Source organism: Mus musculus, chromosome 2 (assembly GCF_000001635.26).
Source record: "Mus musculus strain C57BL/6J chromosome 2, GRCm38.p6 C57BL/6J".
Classification (NCBI taxonomy): domain Eukaryota; kingdom Metazoa; phylum Chordata; class Mammalia; order Rodentia; family Muridae; genus Mus; species Mus musculus.
The window spans coordinates 40,864,467-40,888,536 of record NC_000068.7 but is presented as its reverse complement, the minus strand read 5'-3'; the positions used below and the strand labels follow the sequence as shown (position 1 = coordinate 40,888,536).

Genomic DNA, 24,070 nt, shown 5'->3' with positions numbered 1-24,070 from the left:
CTAGTTTGTGGTTTTCTATAAGAGAAACAGGCCATATCCACTCTTTTATTATAATATAAGCACACTGTGAGGAATGAAACTGGGAAAATATTTAAAAAATGAGGCCCATATAAAATGTCAAACTTTCCTGAAAGTAAATTCCATAGGGAAATGATGAAGTGTGATCTGGGTAAATAAAATTCTGCAGATCTTCACTGTGGAACCAATCTCTGCTCGGAGAAAATGAAAAAGTCAATCACATGTCTATGTATATTCATAATTTCTAAACAGGGAATTATTATATGATTAAATCTTCCTCAATTTTGCTTTTCCCCAAATATTGTTGCCTAAATTCTGTTTATACACTGATCATCTACAAAAATATTTGAAAGCAAATATTTAGAACTTAAATTATTTATTTTGAATTAAAGTCTGTGTTAGCGTTGTTGCTGACAATCAATTTAAGGTAAGAAGGATTTGTTGCAGTTTACAGCTGTATGGCAAAGGAGGTATGGCTACAGAACAGGTAGGCTTGTCGCACTGCATCCAAACACAAAGGGAGGGAATAAAGAGTGATGTAATTAATTTACTTAGTTTAGCCTTTGTATTCAGCCCCAGACTCTACATTTAGGGTGGATCTTCACACTCCCCTTAACCTAATCATAATCACCCTTAACAGATGTGCCCAGAGGTTTATTTATTTATATTATTTTGTTATCATTATCTTTGTAAGCTGACCAGAAGACCAACAATCCCAAAGCCAACTTTTTAATTCAGTGAACATTTGGGTTTTGAATAATTTTATTTGTGAGGATTTTATTTTGGGATGTCACTTGATAAAGCAGTATGGTAGGTTGTAGGATGAACAGAGGCTGAGGCAGGACAATAAAAACATTAACACTGTGAAAATAAGAGACATGATATTAAATATCTAAACTCCAAGGAAAAACATATGTTTCTATTGAAGTTTGGAGTTCTTACTTAAAAATTACAAAGTCAAGCACTTTTAGACAATGTAACAAAAATGTGGACTTTTAAAACATGAAACTATTGGCTTGTGATCAAGTTAGAACGTCTTTTCTCATGTCTTTGAAATCAGTTATTTGCTGGTCATATTATCTTGGTTATGATGCAGATTTTTATACTAGTTAAAGAGTGACTCAAGTAAAGAAAATACTACTGTTTTCCCCCTGAAGTATTTATTTTAGTTTGTTGATCAAGAATATTCTTTTTTAAATTTTTTTATTAGGCTTTTTCCTCATTTACATTTCCAATGCTATCCCCAAAAGTCAGAATACAGCCCTTATAGTCACTAGCTAAAGACAAACCCTATAAGAAGTATGTTGAAGGAAGAGGTTTGTGCAAGCCAGAAGCACAAGATCTTACAAACTGTTGTCAGTCTTCATGTAGATTCTCCATAGACAGTAGGACCTTGATTTATTTTATTATAGGATTGGGTCGATTTTAGAAAACTGTTAGGAAAGAGTTTTAGAAACACCTTTTACTATGATAACAGAGACATTTATTTTAAGATGATCTTGTTCATGATTAATTAACCTTTGTCAGTTATGTAGGTTAACTGGTTACCACATGGAATTTTGATCCATGCTCACATTGTGGAATGTTCAAACAAAGATTAAAAATATAGATTTCCTCAATTATTTTTTTAAATTAATAAAAAATATTCATAGTTTTTAAAAAAAAATACTGTTGGGTATGGTTGTACTATTGTACAATTGATCACCAGAACTTATTTTCCAAGTGTTTCCTCCTAAAGTAATCATCTTTGTTCATTAGATTCTTCTTGCTCTTGGAATCAATTTGCTTGTTCTGTAAAAAAATGTATTTCTAAACACTGGATCTGTGATGGAGAGGATGACTGTGGAGACAGCTTAGATGAAAGTGACAGCATTTGTGGTGAGCGGCTTCTTTTGTCCTGTCAACAAAGATTTTTTTTCCTGTGAATTTTTAAGTACCATATATGTTAGTTCATTTTGAAGCACAACATATCACAGGCCCATGCTTTCAAATGTACAAAGCATCATCAAATGTATATTCACACGTAACTGATTTTATTGTTTTCAGGTATAATATTTTATTATTTTTAATGTAACATGTTGATCTTTTATTTTAAAATGTTATTTTTGTTTATTTATATATTGGTGTGTCTCTATGTGGAAATATGCCCAAATCATATCACCTAGATCTAGAATTACAGGTGGTTATGAGCTGCCTAATGTGGGTAGCAGGACTTTAATGATTGCTTTTTATAAGAATAGTACATTCGTGGGTGGGGACATTCTCTTAGAGAAAAGGGGAGGAGGTATGGGATGTCAAACATTCATAGGGCAGACAAGAAGGGGAATAAAGACTGGACTGTAAAAACAGAATAAAGAATAAAAAAACGAAAATAAACATTATAAGTGAAAAATAGACATCAAATTTAAAAAAATAAAACAAAATGTCAGAAAAGAATAGTACATTCTTTTAATCTCTTAGTTGCACCACAAGCCCATATATATGGGCTTTTAACACACACACATATATATGTGTATATATACACACACATATGTATATACACACATATATAATTACTATATATAGTAGAATTATATATAATATTATATATACTATATATCATTATATATATTATCTACTCTACATATTAGTATATATATATATATTATATGTGTTTTATGACACATAGCACATAGCTGAGTTGTTCCCTGCAAGCTAATATAAAGATTTTCAGTGTCATTAACAACATATGTTGTTTGTGTACCCATTTTGTAGGAAAGCCATTGTACTGCATTGTTTTAAATTGGAAATAAGAAATTTGGCAAGTTTATACAATTTTCAATGTACCTTATAATTCAAAACTTATGGTACAGAAATGTTATGTGTCTATATTTACCTATTATGTATTTAACTAATACAAATGTACTATGTATTCATCTACAAAGGTGATGTGATTTATTTTAATAATCACAAGTATGTATCATGTGGGTTATATGGAGCTATTACCTAGATTTCTCTAGGGCCAATGCAGCAAGCTTCACTCTAAACCTCTTCGCACGTGTTCATCAATCTGTTCATTTGTTTCCGTTCCTGGTTGTCTATTTCCCCAGCTCTTCTCTAAGTATTATTTGTATTTATAATTGCATATTCCTACTCCTTACAGCAGTATTGGGAGACCTGACTGATAAACTCTGATTCCTGGGCAAAGCAGAATGTCTTTCTATATCTACCTTTCAGCAGAATGGTCAGCTCTGTAGATTGTTACCAGAGACAGAAATTCTTTATAGTTCTCAATAACAACTAAATCACCCTGTGAATAACATAAAATTGGTACAATCTCCTAAAACCAGGCAATTTACTTCGCTGCACTTAAGCCATTGCAAATATATTTTTCCTTAATAGAGTTGAAGTGATATACTAGTATAAAAAGATAAATATCGAAAATAAAGGTCATTATCAAAATTTATTAAACACAAGAAATAGTGATTAATTATATGACTTTATCTTCTTTCTTTGTTTCCTTTGTAACAAATCTTTCCTTCAAACACAGGACTTTGATGAGGTTAGCATGTTTTCAGAGCATGAAACCATCTTTATTTTGACCTTTGGTTTAATCAGGCAATAACAGTTTCCACTGGTAGGAGTTTTCTTAAAGACAAAGTATAATAGGAAAGTAACAGGCCCTAGAGCTTTATAAAGTCTCTTTAAGGAGACTTCATTTATGTCTCCTGACCAAAATATACAGTCATGGGAAATGTATGTTATTGCTAAGTTCTTGAATTGTGCACTGATAAGGAGATAGAGATTTATCTACACAATTTCTATGATTACCATGCAGTGTCCATGTTCTTTCTTTTAGAACATCCTTCCTTCCTTTCTCTCTCTCCCTCTTTCTACACACACACACACACACACACACACACACACACACACACACACACACAATTATGTGTCTCAATTATGTCTTTGAAAATTCTTTTAAATAAAGAAAATTATAGAGAAACATATTTATTTGCATTTAAAGTAATAGGTCTATTCACTTTACTGTTAGGCTACATTTCTACCATATCAATATGATTGTATGTAAGAACTACCCCCTTTAAAATAAGTTTGAGTCAACAAAGAAATGTCATGTTTTAGAACAAAAAGACAACCTTACAAACAACCTCATCTCAGTGGGTCATGACACTAACTTTACCCAAAAATCTGTATTAGAAGTACATTAAAATATACATTGCTAAGCCCCATTTCCAAATAACGTGATGAGGTATGTGAACATGCTTTTAACAAGTGGATTGTATTTTTGATGTAGCATATTGAGAAGCTCAGCATTGAAATTCTTACTCTCCTCCATCTCTACCTTTTGATACATGAGAAAAGGTAAATGCATAGAGAGTAATAGATTTACCTGAAACCACACAGATAATGAACTGTAGTAGAGGTAGGGCCAGAATTCCAGCTTCCGAAATATTAATAGGATACTGATCTTTAGAAACTAGCTTTTCTTGTTTGATCAGAGCATCATATGGGCCTAGTAGATGGTTTTCACTGTCTGCCTATTCTCCCCAGGGATTTACTTTTTTCCCAAGGAAGACAATGACAAATGGCAATGGTAACTGAGAAAGGAAGCCATAATGTTTTCTGTTGCTAGTTTCTTCCCAGTTGATTTAGTGTTTTGGGATGTTCTTCAATCAGAATCTACTAAACACGATCAATGAAGCCATTGACTTAGCTGCAAAGAACATTAAGTCATCTGATACCTGGAGGTATCTTCATGATTAGTCATAGTCCTTTTGATACCAACAAAGAAGATAGACAAGAGAGCTCTTAAAGGCCAGGCAGAATTAGATCACAGCATGGCCAATATTATAGACAGTAAAATATGTAATGTAAGTTTGAGTTTAATATTGAAAATGACTTAAAAAGATAAGGAACTTATAATTTTGGTGGGAAGATACCTTAAAAAAACCTAATTATTTCATAGCTGGTAAATTTTATTTTTAAGTGAAAGCAATGCTTATTTTACACATTATTATCTGGTTTCTTCCACTTAAACAATTTTCTGTTAATGTATTGATCTCAATAAAATGTAAAAGTCTTTAATTCCTGAACGCTTAAGTATGCACATCAACCTGACCCTTGTAGTCTCATGTACATCAAGGAAAGTGAGGGAGAGGAAAGCCTGGGTCTCTTGGTGACATCACATAGATGGTTCTCTGCTGCATACCTTGGGAACAAAGCTCTGAGAAGCGTCTTCTGCTCACAACAATTACATGACTGAAAAGAGAAATGACAAAAAACTTCTACTAAAGGGCATTGACTTTGGTTTATATGAGTGGGAGCAAATTTTTCTATCAATCAAATCACTCATATTTGTCAATCCGCCATATTTTCTTTTTGTTCACATCTCTCTCTCTCTCCCTCCCTCCCCTTCCCCCTCCCCCTCCCTCTTCCTTGCCCTCTCCCTCTCCCTTACCCTCTCCCTTTCCCCTCCCCCTCCCTCCCTCCCTCCCTCCCTCCCTGCTCCTCTCCCCCCCTCAAATTGTTAAGGATTGAACCCAGGGGCTAGCAATTGCTAGTTAAGCAATTTATCTCTTTCCAGGCAAGGTAAAGTTTTATAAAACGAATTATATAAGTAGATATTTGGCATATAATTTGGACATTGTTTTATATTGAAACTTAAAAATTGAGGTTGAACTCCTTCACTCAACAACTATTTTATGTATACAAATAAAAGTAGCATATGAGAGATTGTCCTCGGAAGCACAATGAAGCATTTTTTGGCCACCAGGTCAGGATTGGGAGCTCTGCACTTATAATCTCTCCAAGTTTTTGGCTTGTGGAAGCTGCTGACCTTTTCTGTGAAGTGTGATAAGTAATAATTCTGCAGGATTAAAGGAGGTGACACATTAAGTTGTCCATACATGCTAAGCTATGAAATGTTTCCTCACCATACCTGCTATTGTTCCCACCTATGCAGGCTCAATTCTTTCACCATGTTATTTACTTAAGAATTCCAGAGCATGCTTCGACATAATTTTTAAGATGAAGGTGACACAGCTATAAACTGGACAGCACTTGCAATTAGAAAAGAATATATTCTTAAGAATATGTGAAGAATTATCAGGACAGAAGGAGCCATGATTCTCAATAATTATTTTTCCTCCACTGCATGCATGATTCTTTGCTTATTTCTACAGATCTGAGGAACAGTGGGCATTTTCTGGTGGATGTGCAGGGTTTAATACCACTTTTTTTTTCTGGGTTTAAGGTGCAGTCACTTGTGCTGCTGACATGTTCAGCTGCCAGGGCTCCCATGCCTGTGTGCCCCAACACTGGCTGTGTGATGGTGAGAGAGACTGTCCCGACGGGAGTGATGAGCTATCCAGTGCAGGCTGTGGTATGAACATTGTCTGAAGTTGTGTGTCAAAGAATTCAGTGGCAGCATTCAGGGGAATTGTTTTATCATATCATAATATACTTTCTTTCACTTTTCCCATCCTTGGGATGAGTATGTAATAGTAGTAGTTTATCAAGATGCAATTCTGTAATAATAGTAGTTTTTCAAGCCTTATACATTCAAAGTGTCATAAAAATATTTAATATTAGCACCAATTTTAAAACTATTCCACTGGCTGCAATTTTACTACTTGAACTCCAAAAAAGCATAACTTGATTATATACAGATTGTTGGTTGTTCTAGTCTTTTCTTATTTAACAATTATCCCTTTCAAATTGTTTTTGAATGCCTATTACACTCACCCTATAAATTGCTGCTATTAAGTAAGTACTGATCCGGAAGTCAGCGGACAATTACTAAGTCTAGAAGTGAGGAATTAAACCTTGGGTCATGAATAAATGAAACTGAAGGATCAAGAAGACACCTTTAAGGTCAATTTACAAAGTTTCTAACTCAAGATTATATTAAGGAGTCACTCAAGAGAAAATGGTTAGATAATCCTTTTCCATGATCAGGAGGATAAAAGAACTCCTCATGTGACTGTCAATACCAAAGATCAACTTGTGATCTGTTGAACTGGGCTGCTTATCAGAATGGGTTTGTTTGTCAGATTCAGTCTATTGAATGAAATCTGACAATGTCATGATTTACTTTTAAATGCATAAATCATTACATCCTTAAAATATTCTATATGACCTTTTGGGCACACATGTATGTCAACAGAATAAAACCCCACAGAAAAATATTTGCTCACAACTCATCCTATTGTAGAATATGATCTTGAAACTGATATATTTTCTATGAAGGTCAGTGTTGCTACTGATGGTGGAATAACAAATGATAATTAATTAATTTAAAAAAATGCACATAATCCTACATGCTTTTGCTATTGTAGTTAGCATTCTGGGAGGTATGTTAACACTTGTGAGCCACATGGGTATTATTCAATAAATTATGCTAAATACAACAAATCGCCCTCTGGTGATCTAAAAGTGATGCAAAATAAGTCACTGCTGCTGTGTTTTAGAGAAGAACGGATATATCAGTGTGAGTATAATTCATTCGAGGAATAGCAACTGTCATAGCTCAGTGACCTGAGTTATTAGCCACTCTTGAGTTTTAATTTTATTAAAATATGCAAAGTTAATGTTGCTGCTCTCTGGCCTCTCTATAGTGGTTCAAAATAAATTTATTGAAAGTAAATTATACTGGGCTACCTGCCCCCCCTCCCTCACACACCCAGATGTCCTTTCTGTTTTGTCTATTCATAGTTCTATGTAGACAAATACTTGGAGGATAGTGGAGGTTTCTTCAAGAGGTATGGGGACAGCTGGATGCAGTAGACTGAAAGGGGTATGTGAGACAATATTTGTAAATTCCCAAGTCTCACGGTAATGTACATAAAGGATACTAGATTACCACAAAGAAATGGGCCAGTACTTTTGTGTTGACTTTTTTGAAAACTGACCATATTACTTCATCTTGAAGGACCAAAAAAAGAGTTGCTCTCCATGAGGACAGCATTTCTTATAGCCCTCCATGCCCATTGTATGTTAATCAATGCAGTAATAGGTTTTTCAGTTAAGACATGTTTGTTTACATTATTGAGTACTGTGAACAATGTCATAAAGTGTTTTTAGAAAACCTGTAAAGCATAATAATATAGAAATAAGAATTCTGAGAGTGCTCATAAATTGTTGAATACCTAAGTTGAAAGATCATTTCTACATCCCTTACATGCCCATGGAAATATTGTCAGAGAGATTTAAATCCCTTCATTAAATAGGGAAAAACAAATGAACAAAGAAGGTGCAAGCTTTCTCAAGCATGGAAATATAAGGATCAGAGCCAATTATGGGACTAGTGTGGTGGCATTTGCCTATAGCAGATCAGCCACTAAGGATTCACTATGACCCAAACCCTAATTACTACAGCAGTTACACTTTTAGTTGACTATAAAGGGCGCTGTAAATTATTTTGGTTCTATGAATATAATATCAAAGTGGATTTTATTGCAAATTTGATCAACCATCACTTAGGCTCTTGCTGGAACACTACTTTCATGGGGCTATGTTCCTAAAGGATCAATACTCCATTACAAGGGTCAGTATTCATGGTATTGGTGGAGTTATGGAAGGGCTTATTACTCTGTAGACTTTAACTTTGCTTGAATTAAGATGCTGTTTCTGCAGGTTTCTGAAAGATTTTTTTCTTAAAGAACAATATTCTCAGTCTTCTTAATGTTCCTTCCATGTCTCTTATGAACATTAAATTTCTATTCAGTGAATCAACCTTTGAATCATACATGTATCTATTAGCATTTTAATATACATGAGATCATTCTTTTGCCTAATACACTGAATAAAAATACATTAGCATTTTCTCTGAGTATCTACACACTGATAGAAAAAAGCCTCGTACTTTACACTTCAAGTATGAGAGAAGATGAAATATGTGCTTATGTAATTTTATGTCTTGCAATTTTTTTTTAGCACCCAACAATACATGTGACGAAAATGCTTTCATGTGCCATAATAAGGTGTGCATTCCCAAGCAGTTTGTCTGTGACCATGACGATGACTGTGGAGATGGGTCAGATGAATTCCTACAGTGTGGTGAGTAAGGCATCTTATAGGATAAATCAGTTGAAGGTCTATCAAAGGGACTCCAAGACACAGAAGTAACCAAAACAAACAGACATTTATTAGTGAATTCAGTAAATTCAGTGCTAAACAATGGAGTATGGGAGTTTGTCAGGTTCTGAGCACATTCATTTCTAAAACATTCCCTTCTTTCATGAATTCTGAGCAACCACCAGTCAAACTGGGAAATGTCTAGAAAAGGCCTTTGCATAGAAGTAGTTAGAATTGCTTTGAACTTTGAAGACGAGACATGACAGGCTTATCTAACCTTAAATGTACATCAAACAATGATATACAAACAAACAAACAAACAAAGAAACCAAAAATGCCAAAAGATTACACTTTTAAAATCTTCTGTACATTTAAAATATCAAAGAATGAAGTTAGCGTTTTCCTTAATATTTTACGTTGACACATGCACTACCTAATGTTTAAATTATCATTATGATCATCAATCGTGTCTCAGAATTATGTTGTTTATCTAATTATAACATTTATTTCTTCCAGAATAGGATTTTTAGTAGAACTAGTTATATATTAAAATTCAGTTTAGAGTGTTCTGTAAGCATAGATTCTTTGTGAATACTAAAATGCTAGGAATGCGTTAATTTACTTAACACATGTGCAAGGGTGATTCATGTGCTTAGGTAGCGTCCGCACCACATGACTATCCTTTATGGAAACTCACTGAAACCTGACGACCACCTTGGATTGCAGACCCAGGGCCTATATTTGACCTCCTTTGTCACGGATTTAGTGCTCTGCAGACTCTTCCCCATGGACTGCATTCAGTGTGTTCTGCTGTTCTCCATGTGAGGTTGACTAAGAGCCATATTTCATTCTTTTGTGATATTTCTATCTTTAGTCTTAGATGGGATCTCTGAGAAATCTTTTATTTATAATTATTTCATATTTTAGCCTTCAGTCAATATATTTTAAGTAGTATATCATAATTAACATATAATGGTTTTATATTGGTCATTTACTTACTTGTCTATTTGAGATAAATGACTGGCATAGTATTTGCTATGTAGATTAGCCTGTACTCAAATCCATAGATATCCCATGTCCTCGAATTAAAAATATGTACTACAAGGAAATAGGATATCACAATAAAATTTAACTTTAAGAACTCTCTCTTTTATCATAGTTCAAGAAATACTGCATACATGAGTCTAATCTGTTTAGGAAATTACTAGAACATTTTAAAAGTGAACAGTGTGGATCTAAACCATATCAGTAATGGTGCCATAGAAGAAAACAGAAAACTTATAGCTTACTCATGGACTTTTAGCTGGGAATGGGCAAGATAAAGACATTTCCAATTGATATGAATTGGAGAATGGCAGTACTGCTGGTAAGCTTAGGTACACAGTAATGTGATGGATAGTTTTTGTGACGTGCGAAAGAAATGAAATACATGGTTGAAGATTTGAAATTGTTTTAAATAAATAAATAAATAAATAAATAAATAAATAAATAAGCAAAACAACAACAGCACAAACAGTATTCTGGAGTCAAAATGCTGTAAGTTGTATCAGAAAAGGCTTTTTTACAGGAAGATGGAAAAAAAAAAAAAAAACCCTGGAGAGTAGATTATGAATACTTAACCAGGAAGAGTGTGCAATCAAGAGCAACAAAAATGCTGCCAAAAAACCAGTCAGTTAGAATCCTGGGAGACTTAAATTTGACAGCTTTGCTTAGTATTTTTTTCTTTAATCTCTAAGAGGAATTTCTAAAGAAGATGTTACAGGAAATGATGTTCAATTAATTAATGGGAAATGGAAGTTGGTAAGTAGAAACAAGATTTTGCATAAAAGTAAAGCAAAGAATTGTGCTTAGGGAGATGAAGGTGGATTTGTGGCTGATTGGACCAGACAGGATTTGTATGCTCACTAACAGGGACAACCTGCTCTTGCGGGGACAGGCTATAAACAGGATGCAGCAGCAGATTCCACTTTCACCATTCAGTATGACGAATTCTTCGGTAAGATTTGCAGTGAATTGTCTTTGCCACTTTAGAATGACTTAATAAAATTCTACCTCTAAAAGAAGAATTTTCCAGTTTTATCACTACTTACTAAGAATGTCTGTCTATAATTTACATGAAGGAAAATGTCATTATAAAACCTAATTTACAAAGTCAAGCATAAATATAATTCAAATAAAACAAACAGATGTTAATCTCAACAAATCATGGTTTATTATATAACTCGACTTTTAATGAATTGGCATACTTGACAGTTACAAACAATTTTATACTCATTCTTTTATAAATAGGATTTTATTCTTATTAAACAATTTCTTTCTGCACTGAATAATGTTTGTCAAGCATAAGTATAATATTACAACTTCTAAAAATAGTTCTTAGAGCTCAGAATCCATTTGCCTGTAAGTTCTAATGCTGCACATAACCACGCAACCAAGTCTGTGAATAGATTATAGTAGTGACCATTCTGCTTCACATCCTAAGAGAAATGGGTCGGATATAGACAATCACAGAATAGAAACAGTTGCATGTGTGGTAGTCATCTATCCTTACCTGGTATGTTATTTCCAAGATTATATTTGACCTTTTATTATGCTTTCACAAACACAAAAATATTGCTTATAGAAGTAATGGAGAAATGAGACGTATTTTCCAAAGAGGTCCATTCTGCCTACTTGTTAAATAGGGGTGCTGCGCACTGAGAGGGTGAAGTGCTGATTAATTTTTATGACAAGAGCTTAGTGAATGTTGCATCCTCTTCTCTAGGATACCGGCAGTGTGGTCCAGAAGAGTTCCGCTGTGCTGATGGGCGCTGCCTCGTGAATACTCTGTGGCAGTGTGATGGTGACTTTGACTGTCCTGACAGTTCCGATGAGGCTCCAATCAACCCAAGGTGCAGGAGTGCAGGTAAAACACTACACATTACTCTGGTCACCTTCAGTTTTCTTTTTCTGGTTTCACTTTTGTTTGAGACAAGGCTTTTCTATGCAGCCTAGGCTGGCCTCAGATCTTTCCCTTTCTTCAGACTTCTGTGTGTTGACATTGGAGGTCTGATCCACCATGTCATGATTATGAAGTTTTGCTTTAATTTCTGTCTGGTTGAATATTCAGTGAAGTATATGCAGAGAGCCAGACCCATGACTTTTCAGGTTGCATAGAGTACCAAGTGATTATGTTTAAGGTTGTGCCAAACAATCTGGATGATTTTTTACTCTCACCACACACATACTTTTTTTTTTTTTTTTTTTGCTTAGGGAGCAAGTTCTTATATGGCTTAGGCTGACTTCAAATTCACTGTGTAGCCAAATATGACCTTTAATTCCTCCTTTGAATCCACCTCTTAGCACATGTTTCCATGATCAACTTTAATCTTTCATTAATGTTTTATATGAGAAAAATTTCTCTCTATAGGGTATATAAAATAAAACTATAAAATATATTAAAAGTTAATGAGATATCATCAGACTACAATATTATTTATTTCCATAAGTATATATAATTATTACATTTCAATTAATTTAAAATAATATTAGAAATGATTTACATAGAAACTGTATATGTTACTAACTCATACTATAATTCACTACTTATAATTTGAACAGAAATACAAGAACAAATTATATGCTTACATATAAATGCTCATATACCTGCCCAATCAAATTAATTTAAGCAGAACTTCACTATAAGAAAGTCTGTTTAGTCATGGATTTCAGTGCAAACTCACTTTTTTCTGATATCCTGTAAATAGTAATAAGGGCTTTTCTTTTAAAACCACATACTATGAGCAGTAATATTCAACATACCAGGTTTAGGTGTCTGCCAGCTGAACTTTCTAAAGCTGTATTTGGAAGAACTATTGTTCACCATCAATGTCCTTTTTATGCCCTGACTTAATAATGTCAGTGCTATATTTTTTGGAAGAAATGAATCCAGTAATACCCACCTCTTCTATATTCTTAGCTTTCAGTGACAAATAATTTCTCAAAGATCTATAGCTTGGGGGAAATGTCAAGTCATCATTACACTTTTGAACTCATTATTCACAGTGTAAATGAGACAGATACATTAATATTGCTATAGATACTTCCTTTGAAAGCTGATTTCATAGGAAAGTTAGGGCTTAGGTAACTATCAACCATGAGCCAACTGTTTCCCCTGATACCAAACTGTGCAGCACCTTATATGCTAACTCCTTGGTACTTTTGACACACAAGTTATCATATCGTGAGCATTTTCGAGAAGAGTGTCATACAAAGGCATGCCTTTTATATTCCATATGTTTTATTTTCTTTTTCCAGAACATTCATGCAACAGTTCATTTTTTATGTGCAAAAATGGCAGGTGCATTCCCAGTGATGGTCTTTGTGACATTAGGGATGACTGCGGTGATGGCTCAGATGAGACAAACTGCCACATAAATGAATGTCTGAGTAAGAAAATCAGCGGATGTTCTCAAGACTGTCAGGATTTGCCAGTCAGTTACAAGGTAGGCACTCATCAAAATTAGCAAATCATATGAAATGTCAGAAAATGACACAATGAAATTTTATTTCCAGCATGACCTTAAAACGTGAAAAAGGACTGTAATTTTCTAGGTAAAGGGATATACAGAAGGATTTCTATCTGAAAAAGGATAGTGATGTATATATGAGAGTTAAAAGAATATGGTTGAAAATAAAAATATCAAAGCTTTCAGAATAAGAGAAGGGAGAACTTAGAGATATACAAAAATAACTGTAAAATGTTCATTCAACCTAAGTTCTCAATTTTCTCTTCTTTCTAAAGCTACAGCATTGCCAGAAAGACATAAAGGGATAAGTCTTAAAATCATGCATTAGTAGAAGCTTGGATAAGCATTGTTCTCTTAACTCTTAATTTCTTCCCCTCCTCTCTCACTCCCAGATCCCTTCCTCCACCTCCCCTGATTATTGTGTTCCCCCTTCTAAGTAGAATTGAAGTGTTCACACTTTGGTCTTCATTCTTGTTAAGCTTCATATCATCTGAGAGTTGTATCATTTCTGTGCTTTGGGCTAATATCCACTTAGCACATACCATGTGTGTCCCTACCTGACACTATTGCTAATACCAAGAAGTGCTTGCTGACAGGATCCTGGTATAGCTGTCCTTTGAGAGACTTTGCTAGCACCTGACTAATGCAGATGGTGCTATTCACAGCCAACTATTAGACTGAGCCTAGGGACCCCAAAGGAAGAGTTAGGGGAAGGACTGAAGGAGCTAAAGGGGATTGCAACTCCATAGGAAGAATAACAATATCAACTAACTGGACACTCTAGAGCTCCCAGAGACTAAATCACCAACTAAATGGATAGGTCCATGGCTCTAACTACTTATGGGGCAGAGGACTGCTTTACCTTAATCAGTGAGAGGGGAGGTGCTTGGTTCTGTGGAAGCTTGGTTACCCAGCATAAGGGGATGCAAGAGAGGTAAGGCAGAAGTGTGTAGTTGGGTGGGGGATCACCCTCTTAGAGACAAATGGTAAGGGGGAATTTGAGGAGGGCAAACCAGGAAGGGAGACATCATTTGAAATGTAAAAAGATAAAATAAACAAAATAAAGAACACTTGTTACGAAAGCATTCAGAGAAAATGTGAGTGAGGCAGGTCATGCCTGTAACTTGCGTTAGGGGCAGAGTTAGAAATTTGTGTCCTTTCAGTGGCTACTCAGCCTATCCCAAGTGGTAGCACCAGGTTTAGTGATACTTTAAAAATCATTAGTCAGAGGATAAAAGATTAGGCTCTTCTGACCTCAGATTATGCATATGTGCACACACATATGCACACACAGGAAAAATTCATGTATACACATACAGAGAAATAAAATTCTGACAGAAGTTATACTGAACTAAATGTGAATCTTTGCTAGATAATCAAAATAAATTGTCATCTGCTTTTGAGAATGAAAATGTTTCAATTATATCGTAAAAAGAAACAAATATTTGTCACAAATCTGTATTGTAAAAGGAACTTTTATTTGCCTGATGTGATTGTTGTCTAAAGGGTTTACTGCTGAATAAGCTCACCTTTTCTTGCTCTTTCTGAATTCTGGCTGGCTGATTCAACTCATCTGTTCTGGTGCAAACTCCTCTTCATGTTGACTGAATCAAATTGGCTTCTCTCAGCTTCTCATGCAATTGCTCTGCTTGGCCTCAAACTGACTCTGGCAGTCTGTTCTTTCTTTGGCTCCAATGTCTTAACATGCATCTAACTTATTCTCTCTGCAGCCTGTCTCCTGAGAGTTGGGATTAAACATGTGTGGGCCTAAGCAATTCTTTACCTGAAACTTGCTGTATACCAGGCTGACCTTGAACTTAGAGATCTGCTTGTCTCTGTCTTCGGGGACTAAATGCATATCTGTAGTACAGGCAGACCACACAGACCCAGAAGGTCTTTGGGTATGGTCTCTTGCCAGAGCAGCCATGTTGCTGGATAAAAATTCCTCTATACTGTGTAATTTATAAAGATACTTTTTAAAAAAAAATTACAAGAAAAGTTTGCATAACTATGTCGTTTCAAAGATCCTGAGAATTTTTTCAGAAATTAGATGATGTGAATATTCACAATATTTTCTTAAATATTTCAAGTAAAGATGTGATCATTTTTTATAATATATAGAAACAAAGTGAACCTTTAGTCTTTTAAAATGGCATATTATCCTACTATAATTTTATACAGATGCTTTTTAATGATTCAGCAATAAGACTTTAAAATAAAAAGGATACAGAATTGATGCGAAAAATATTTTTAAATTATTTCCCTTTCAAAAATTATAAACACTTGCTATAAGCCTTTATGTGTGTGTGTGTGTGTACAAAATATTCAGTAACTTTCCTTTAATAAATTACTTTTCTGTTTGATTTATTGAAGTCATGTATATAATAAATGCGGCTGTCAGCCTGACACTGGCATCTTCAATGATTGCATAGCCAACATTTAGAAAAAGATGTTCTGAAAGACATGCAGCCATTCTACGAACTACTGACTTGCTTTAAAAGGGACTTTGATTCAACATTACTTTGTGTTGAACAGTCAGACTCTGGCTTCTTGAAGTTATCACGTGATATAATTTCTAGTATTTTCCAGTGATTAAAATTTTATCTTATCAAATTCTCCATTTTTTTCCTTATATCTTTTTATTTAAATATGAAGTTATAAATTAAATACTATAAGGAATTTAGCACTTTTGTGTTCCCAAGCAAGTGGGAACATTTATGTGTACTGTGAATGCTAAATGCCTTTTTTTGTTTGTTTAACTTTTTTATTAGATATTTATTAGATATTTTCTTCATTTACATTTCAAATTCTATCCCTAAAGCCCCCTATAACCTCCCCTTGCCCTGCTCCCCAACCCCTTTCTTGATCACTATCACCCTTATCTTCGGGACAACCTCTCTCTCTGTATCTCTCTCTCTCTGTATCTCTCTCTCTCTCTTTCTCTCTCTCTCATTTCTCTTTTGGTTTATACATGAATATTGAGGATCCAAACTAGGGTCCTCTTGCACAACAGACACCATTTGAGTCTTCTCCTACCTTCAGTGTTTTCCATTGTACATTGTTTAAGTACACAGTGCAGTTCCATTTGTCAGCATCACCTACTTAGTGTATGTGGCTCTGCTTGGTTTAGTAGTTCAGGCTTAAGGATGGGTTTTACTGATGGTCATCAGCGTCTCAACCTACAAATGAAGAGAAGACTGTGAAATCAGAGTATTGGTTTGGTTGTATTTCCTAGATTGCCAGTGGATTCTAGAAGTTAAAACAATGCACCCACTTGCTGAGTATTATGAGAGAAATGTCAGTAGGAACTAATAAAGTTGGAAGTTAAAAGGGCTTAGGAGAGTGATTCTCAAATTGTGGTCATGACTCTTTTGGGGATTGAATGACTCTTTCACATAGCAACCTAGACTATCAGAAACTTTCTAGACTAACTAGATAGGCTAGTTGCCTTAGACTATCAGAAAGTACAGGTATTTACATTGTTGTTTACACCATTAGTAAACTTTACATTAGTAAACTTACATTAGTAAAGTTACTAAGTAGCAGCAAAAATAATTTCATGGCCAGAGGTCGCTACAACATGGAGGAATGTATGACAGGATCCCAGATTTAGGAAGGGTGAGGACCACTAAGTTAGGAGATTCATAAAAATACCCAGGAAAGTATATTTATCTAAATTCTAAGTACACTACTTTGCTGATAATATTCCTTTGCTTATCGATGGGTTTTTATATTAAAATATGATTTGGCATTATTGGTGTGTGAAACCTGATAGACTTCCTAATAGGTAAAAAAACCTCTGCTAACTCTTTCATTCAGAAATAAATGATCAAGGGCATAAAATGTTTATAGTGAACAGCTATATAAGTTTATTTTTAGTAGTTTAAAAGTTTGCTCCCAATTCAGTTCTCAATACCCACAAACTCTCTTCTTTAAAGAATACAAGATTTTTTTCAACAACAACAACTATCTGCAAAAAATAGTTTCAGTTCACAGTAAAACTTCTCATATGTTATTCAATGTCATTGTGATTTGCATTTCATATTTATGTATTTAGGAATACATAAACGTTTACATACATATACTTGCATGTACCAAAAGTTAATGAAAAAGAGGGCAGGAGTGGTTATATTGAAGGATTCATAGAGAGGAAAAGGAGGGGTAAATGATGTAATTAAATTACAATCTCAATAATAAAAGAAACCTTTTTTAAGAGCAAAGAAATCATATCTAAGTATGGGCATAGATCTGGGGTTTGCTTTTTTTTTTTCCCCCCTAGCAATCTGGCTTTAGAGGTTTCAACCCACTTCTTATCTTTCAAGATTTAGAAGGTCATCTGCTATTTTAACTTTACATAATATCTGCTATTTTAACTTTACATAATATATGCAATTTTACTAAGGTTAATTGTCAAGACAAGAAGACTTTCCAGTATCTATGTTAGTGTATTTCTAGTGTGAGCCTCACTAAAGAGATAACCAGTAGCAACAGGCAATGGCAGTAATGTTAACCATTCTCATTTTTCCTTTCCCAGTGTAAATGCTGGCCTGGATTCCAACTGAAGGATGATGGTAAAACATGTGTAGACATTGATGAATGTTCCTCAGGTTTCCCCTGTAGTCAGCAATGCATCAATACATATGGAACCTACAAGTGCCACTGTGCAGAAGGCTATGAAACACAACCTGATAACCCAAATGGATGCAGGTCACTCTCAGGTATTGAAATGAACTTGTCCATGATCCAAGCTCAGTTATAAAAGTGGATATTGAATGTTGTAGTAAGTTTTATTGAAATAAAATCCTTGTTCCTGTGTCTGAGAAGTCAAAATTCTTCCTTCAGGATTGGCATTTGTTATTGTGCCTTTGTTTTTGGACATGTTCTATTCTCTTTAAAGGAATATTGCATTATTGTCTTGTAAAGTAGGAAGAGCTTTTATAATATTGAGAGTAACAGTGCATGCATATGATATTAATGCCCCCAGAATGCTTTTTCTGTGGCACAAATTATTATTACATGTTCGCCAAGGCTGAGAGACAGTGTTGTAATATTATTGTGAAAATTTTTCATATATCGCTTGCAGTTATACATACCACAGACAACCTATAGGACAGTAATGGTAACAATAATACTAAGTCCTACTATATACCATTATATCAATAATTTAGCTATTCAAAACATTTTAAAATTCTGTTTAGTCTAAATATTCTTTTTTTAAAGACCTATATTTTAAGTTAAGAGAGAAATCAAACACAAGAAAACAAAACAAAATGTATGTCAGCCAAGCACTTGTGAGAGAATTGGCAGTATACAAAAGATTAAAAATAAACATAAAGAAAAGTGGCAAGATTTATTAAAACAACTCAATATCTGGAACTTAGTTAATTATTATGAAGGAATTTCTGTCTATATGAATGTTTGTACTGTGGCTTCTAACACAGCTATACATTATCTTTTTCTTAAATCCTTCACAAATAGATATAATATTAGATATTGTCTGATACCAAATACATTATTAAATGTCTAGATAACTGAGAGTAAAATATATTTTGATATTCTTGTATTCCCTGCCTTTCATGCATGTTGGTGCTTGACTTTGCTAAAGTCCTGAGGACTTTGCTGTTTTACTCAGAAAAGTCCTGTATAGTTCTTTACACTGCTACAAGCAGAATGGACAGAAGCCTGAAAAGGAGGACAGAAGTGTCCAATGTCTAATACAATCTTCCTCCTGCCTTTAGATGAAGAACCCTTCTTAATTCTCGCCGACCAACACGAAATTAGAAAAATTAGCACAGATGGCTCCAACTACACACTTCTAAAGCAGGTATAGTAACTCCAAGATGATGAGACAGTGGGTGTTGTTCCATGTGTATCCATCAAGTTAGGCACATAGAGCACCTAATATAATGTATAGAGTTTATCCATGTATGTACAAAAAGCTATCATGTGTTTTGACTATGAGTAGCAGTGTTACAAATTGTTTTAGGATGCTGCATGGAAGAAAAAGAAGTCTTTAAAGAAAGTATATGTTGAGAAATGTCTAGGAATGCTATGTTGGATGTAGATGGCTTACTAGAAGTGGCACATTGTTCTTTTAATTTATTTTATAACCTTAATTAATTAGTAGGTATACTGTCAAATTCCTGATGATGTCTCTTGAAAATGAACGGGATTTTTTTTTACTACTAATTTAAATAATCTGATCTTTATACTGTGCTTTGTCAATCTATAGAGTCATTATTAAATATCCAGTTTATAAGCGCAATTGAACCACAGAATTGGACTTATAACCACCATTTCAGTGACAATGCCTTGTTTTATTTTCATAAGTCCTGTATCTCAAGACACACAAACAGGATGATTTTTATTGTGTTTTATAGTTAATATGTTACAAGATTGTTTTTGACAGAATGAGTTTTTCTCTATGAAACATTTAAAACTATAAAACATAGCGGAACCACTTCAAAATAGTCCTGGCTCCTGTTTGTATTTGCATTGTTGCCAAACAGGAACACATGAATGGAAATGTACTTCAAATGCTTCCTAAGGAGAGACAAATATTTGCAAATGAAGACAAGGTTATTCAAAGTTCACAAGCATCCTATGTCTTTGTGGAAAATACGTATTAATGGTGACCACTCAGTGGCAAAACAGGCCAGAAAGACCAAAGGAAATCTTGGCATGTGGTCTGGCCTATCATTTCATCATGATATAAAATTTTAGGTATTCTTAAAGGCAGAATCATTTTTCTATCTTTAGATATAATATATAAAGATGAAAAAAGAGATAATATTTTTTCTTAATAATTTGTCTCTAGCAAAATAAATGAAAACATTATTTTAAAATTAATTTTAGTATTGTATACCTACTTAGCAATGTTGCTTTTTCCAGTGTTTTGAATTTTACTATTCTAGTTGTAGCCAGTATAAATCTCAGATTATTGTGTTACATAAAATTATAATTAAGGTTAGAACTTTCTTATTATATTAACTGTAAAATATGATTGTCTTAATCAAGCTATAGTTTAAATTCAAATATTATATTTAGAAAATTACTTTAATAACATGTTATAATGAAAATTAGTCTAGTATCTTTTTAGTATGTTATACAATTCAATTCTAACAGTACTTTTATTCCAGAAAAATTATATAAAGGAACGACATAAAATTTTCTAAATTAATCATCTTGAACAAAAGAGCACAAATCTTCAGCCACAGAAATAAGAAAGGCAAATAGGACTTTGATGAAACTAATTTTCAGCTCAGAAGCCAAAGGGATGATTCACTTTGGGCACATCCTTGGCTGTTACGTTTACATCTGATTCTTCAGAGAGAATAGTATTCTGTGAGCATTAAGGGACAAGTGCAGGAAAATATCCACCCTTGGCTGGATTGGAAACGTTTTAATTCCTCTGTCCTAGCAGCTTTAACTTATTATATTAGCCTTGCTAAATATGGATTTGAATTATCGTATATAAATGAATTACTGTTAAGAAAGTAGTAGACAATAACTAAGAATTATAGGTAACTGCTTGCTAAAGAATACAAATTTGTATCTCCTTACAAAAGTTCTTTATTCAACCATCTGAACTGTCAAACCATCACAGGATTCCTAACCATATACATTATTCCTCTAAAGAGAAAAACATTTCCATAAAATGAAGTTTCAGATTACTGACAGGAATTAATTAATTTATTTATTCTTCAATAATTTAGTATTTTTCATTCACTTTATATCCTGACTGCAGCCCCCCCTCTTCTCCTCCCAGGCCTGCCCTTACAAATCCCTCCCCCTACTCCCCACCCCTCCCCTTCTCTGGGGAGAAGGAGAAGCCCCACTTGCGTACCACCCAACTCTGAGACATCTATTCCCAGCAAATCTAGGCATATCCTCTCCCACTGAGGTCCAACCACTCAGTCCAGGTAGTAGAGAAGATCAAATGCCAAGCAACAAAATCAGAGACAGTCCCTGTTCTACTAGTTAGAGGACCCACATGAAGAACATGGTACACACATGCTACTAAAGTGTAGGTAGCCTAGGTGCTCCCCCTTCATGCTCTTTTGTTTGTGGTCCAGTGTCTGTGAGCACTCCTATACCCAGGTTAGTTGACTTTGTAGATCTTCTTGTAGTATACTTGATCCCTCTCCATTATCCCAATTCTTTGTACCACATTCCCACTCTCACAATATTCCCCTGATGTTTGGCTGTGGGTCTCTGAATCTGTTTCCATCCTCTTCTGGATGAAGCCACTCAGGAGACAGTTATTCAAGCTCCTGTTTGCAACCACAGGAGACTATAATTATCAGTGTTAGGCATTGGCTCTCTCACATGGGAAGGAGCAGTCACTGGTTGGCTGTTCTCCCAGTCTCTGCTCCATTTTTATCCCTGTGCATCTTGTAGATAGAATCATCTTTGTTTGGAGGTTTGGTCAGTTGATGTCCCTCTCCCTCCATTAGATGTTCTCCTGGCTACTGGAGATGGTCACTTCAGTCTCTCTATACCCTGCTGGTAGGAATCTCAGCTACGGTTGCACCCAAAGACTCCCCATAGCGTCCCCTTCCCAGAACTTCAGCTAGTCCCAGAGATTCCCCACAACTAATTTCTTTGCTCAGTCCCAGCTCTCTCCAGCACCCCATCTCCCCATATCTTTTCCTACTCCAGCTCCCCACCTCACCTCCTCTCCTACCCAGTTCATTCTCTTTTTCCACCTCTGAAAACTATTTTGTTTCCCCTTCTGAGGGAGATTCATGTATCCTCCCCTCTTTATCCCTAATAATTTCTTTCATTTTGTGTACTGAAGCATGTTTATCCTGTACTTCATGGCTATTGTCCACTTATAAATTATGGCTAAAGTCTACTTATAAGTGAGCACATATCATACATGTCTTTCTGGGTTTAGGTTATCTCACTCAGGGTTATATTCTGACACTCCACCACTTGCTGTAAATTCTATGATGTCTTTGTATTTAATAGTTGAATAATATTCCACTGTGTAGATGTACCACATTTTCTTTATTCTTCCATTGAGGGACTTATAGGTTGTTTCCAGTTTCTGTGTATCATAAATAATGCTGTTATGGCCATAGTTGAAGAATGGATACTGGGGCACCTTTTTGACTGTATGTCCAGAAGTGTTATGCCTGGGTCCTGGGTTAGAACTATTCCAATTGTATGAGAAATCACAAAACTGATTTCCAAAATGATGCTACAAGTTGACACACCCACCATCAATGGAAAAGTGTTCTCCTCGCTCTATATCATTGTCAGTATGTGCTGTCACTTGAGATTTTTGTTATCTTAGCCATTCTAAAATATGTAAGACAGAGATAACAGAGGACATGAAACATTTCTTTAAGTAGTCTTAGCCATTAAGATTTCTCTGTTTCGTTCCTTTAGTCCTTCCCCTAATTCCTCCATTGGTGTCCCCATGCTCAACCCTATGGTTGGCTGCAAGCATCTGCGTCTTTGTTGGTCAGGCTCTGACAGAGCCTCTCAGGAGACAGCTACACCAAGCTCTCATCATCAAGCAATTCTTGGCATTAGTAATAGTGTCTGGGTGTGGTGGCAGCAGATGGGAAGGATCTCCAGATGAGGCAGTCTGTGGATGGCATTTCCTTCAGTTGTTGCTGCTCCACTCTTTGTCCCTGTATAAACTTTAGACAGGGACAATTCAAGGTTAAATTTTTTGAGATGGGTTTTGGCCCTCTTGCTCAATTGTAGGCCATACCTAACCTCTGGATATGGTCTTTACAGGGTCTCTCTCCCCTCTGTTGGGTATTTCATCTAATATCATCCCTGTTGAGTCCTGGGAGGCTCTTGCTTTCCTGTCATCTGGAACTTTTGGTGACTATGTCCAGTTCCTCATCCTCCATTGCTACACACATCTGTTCAATTTCCTGAACCTCTGAGAATCTCCCTGTCTCCTCCCACATTTGATCCTGCCCCCATTTTCCCCTCCCCCACTTCAGTTCCTCCCAAGTCCCTCCCACCCTCTACCTCCCATGATTATTTTTCCCTCTTCAAAGTAGGACTGAAGCATCCACACTCCATAGGAAGAACAACCAACTAGACCCCCCAGAGCTCCAGGTACTAGACCACCAACCAAAGAATACACATGGAGGGACCCATGGTTCCAGCTGCATATAACAGCTTAGGATGGCCTTATCTGTCATCAATGGGAGGGGAGGCCCTTGGTACTCTGAAGGCACAGGGGAAGGCTAGGGCTGTGAAGTGGGAGTGAGTGGGTGGTAAAGAGCCCCCTCATAGAAGTAAAATGAGAGGGGATGACATAGAGGGTTTATGAGGGGAAATTGGGAAGGGGAATAACATTTGAAATATAAATAAATAAAACAACCAATTTACAAAAAAGATTTCTCCATTGAAAATTTACTGTTCATATCTGTACCCTATTTTTCAATTGGTTTAATTGGTTTGTTGACATTTCATTTTTGATTTCTTTATTTTGAGTACTA

General features: G+C 35.2%; 1 protein-coding gene across 9 annotated transcripts in view; it reads left to right on the top strand.

The window, feature by feature from the left end:
- The window catches only part of Lrp1b (low density lipoprotein-related protein 1B), a 2,058,309-nt gene that overhangs the window by 1,765,062 nt on the left and 269,177 nt on the right, over positions 1-24,070 (top strand). For 7 of the 9 annotated variants that reach the window (XR_374143.4, XM_006498461.4, XM_017319348.2 and 4 more), the window contains exons 51-57: positions 1,777-1,896; positions 6,269-6,397; positions 8,950-9,072; positions 11,855-11,995; positions 13,387-13,574; positions 18,133-18,316; positions 19,337-19,422. Coding sequence is in view for 7 of the 9 variants with exons in the window: in XM_006498461.4 (XP_006498524.1) it covers positions 1,777-1,896; positions 6,269-6,397; positions 8,950-9,072; positions 11,855-11,995; positions 13,387-13,574; positions 18,133-18,316; positions 19,337-19,422 (971 nt within the window). In the remaining 2 variants the exon portion in view is untranslated. Of the gene's footprint in view, positions 1-1,776; positions 1,897-6,268; positions 6,398-8,949; positions 9,073-11,854; positions 11,996-13,386; positions 13,575-18,132; positions 18,317-19,336; positions 19,423-24,070 lie in introns of those variants that run through there. The other 2 variants (XR_374144.4, XM_006498463.4) reach the window with 2 other exon arrangements.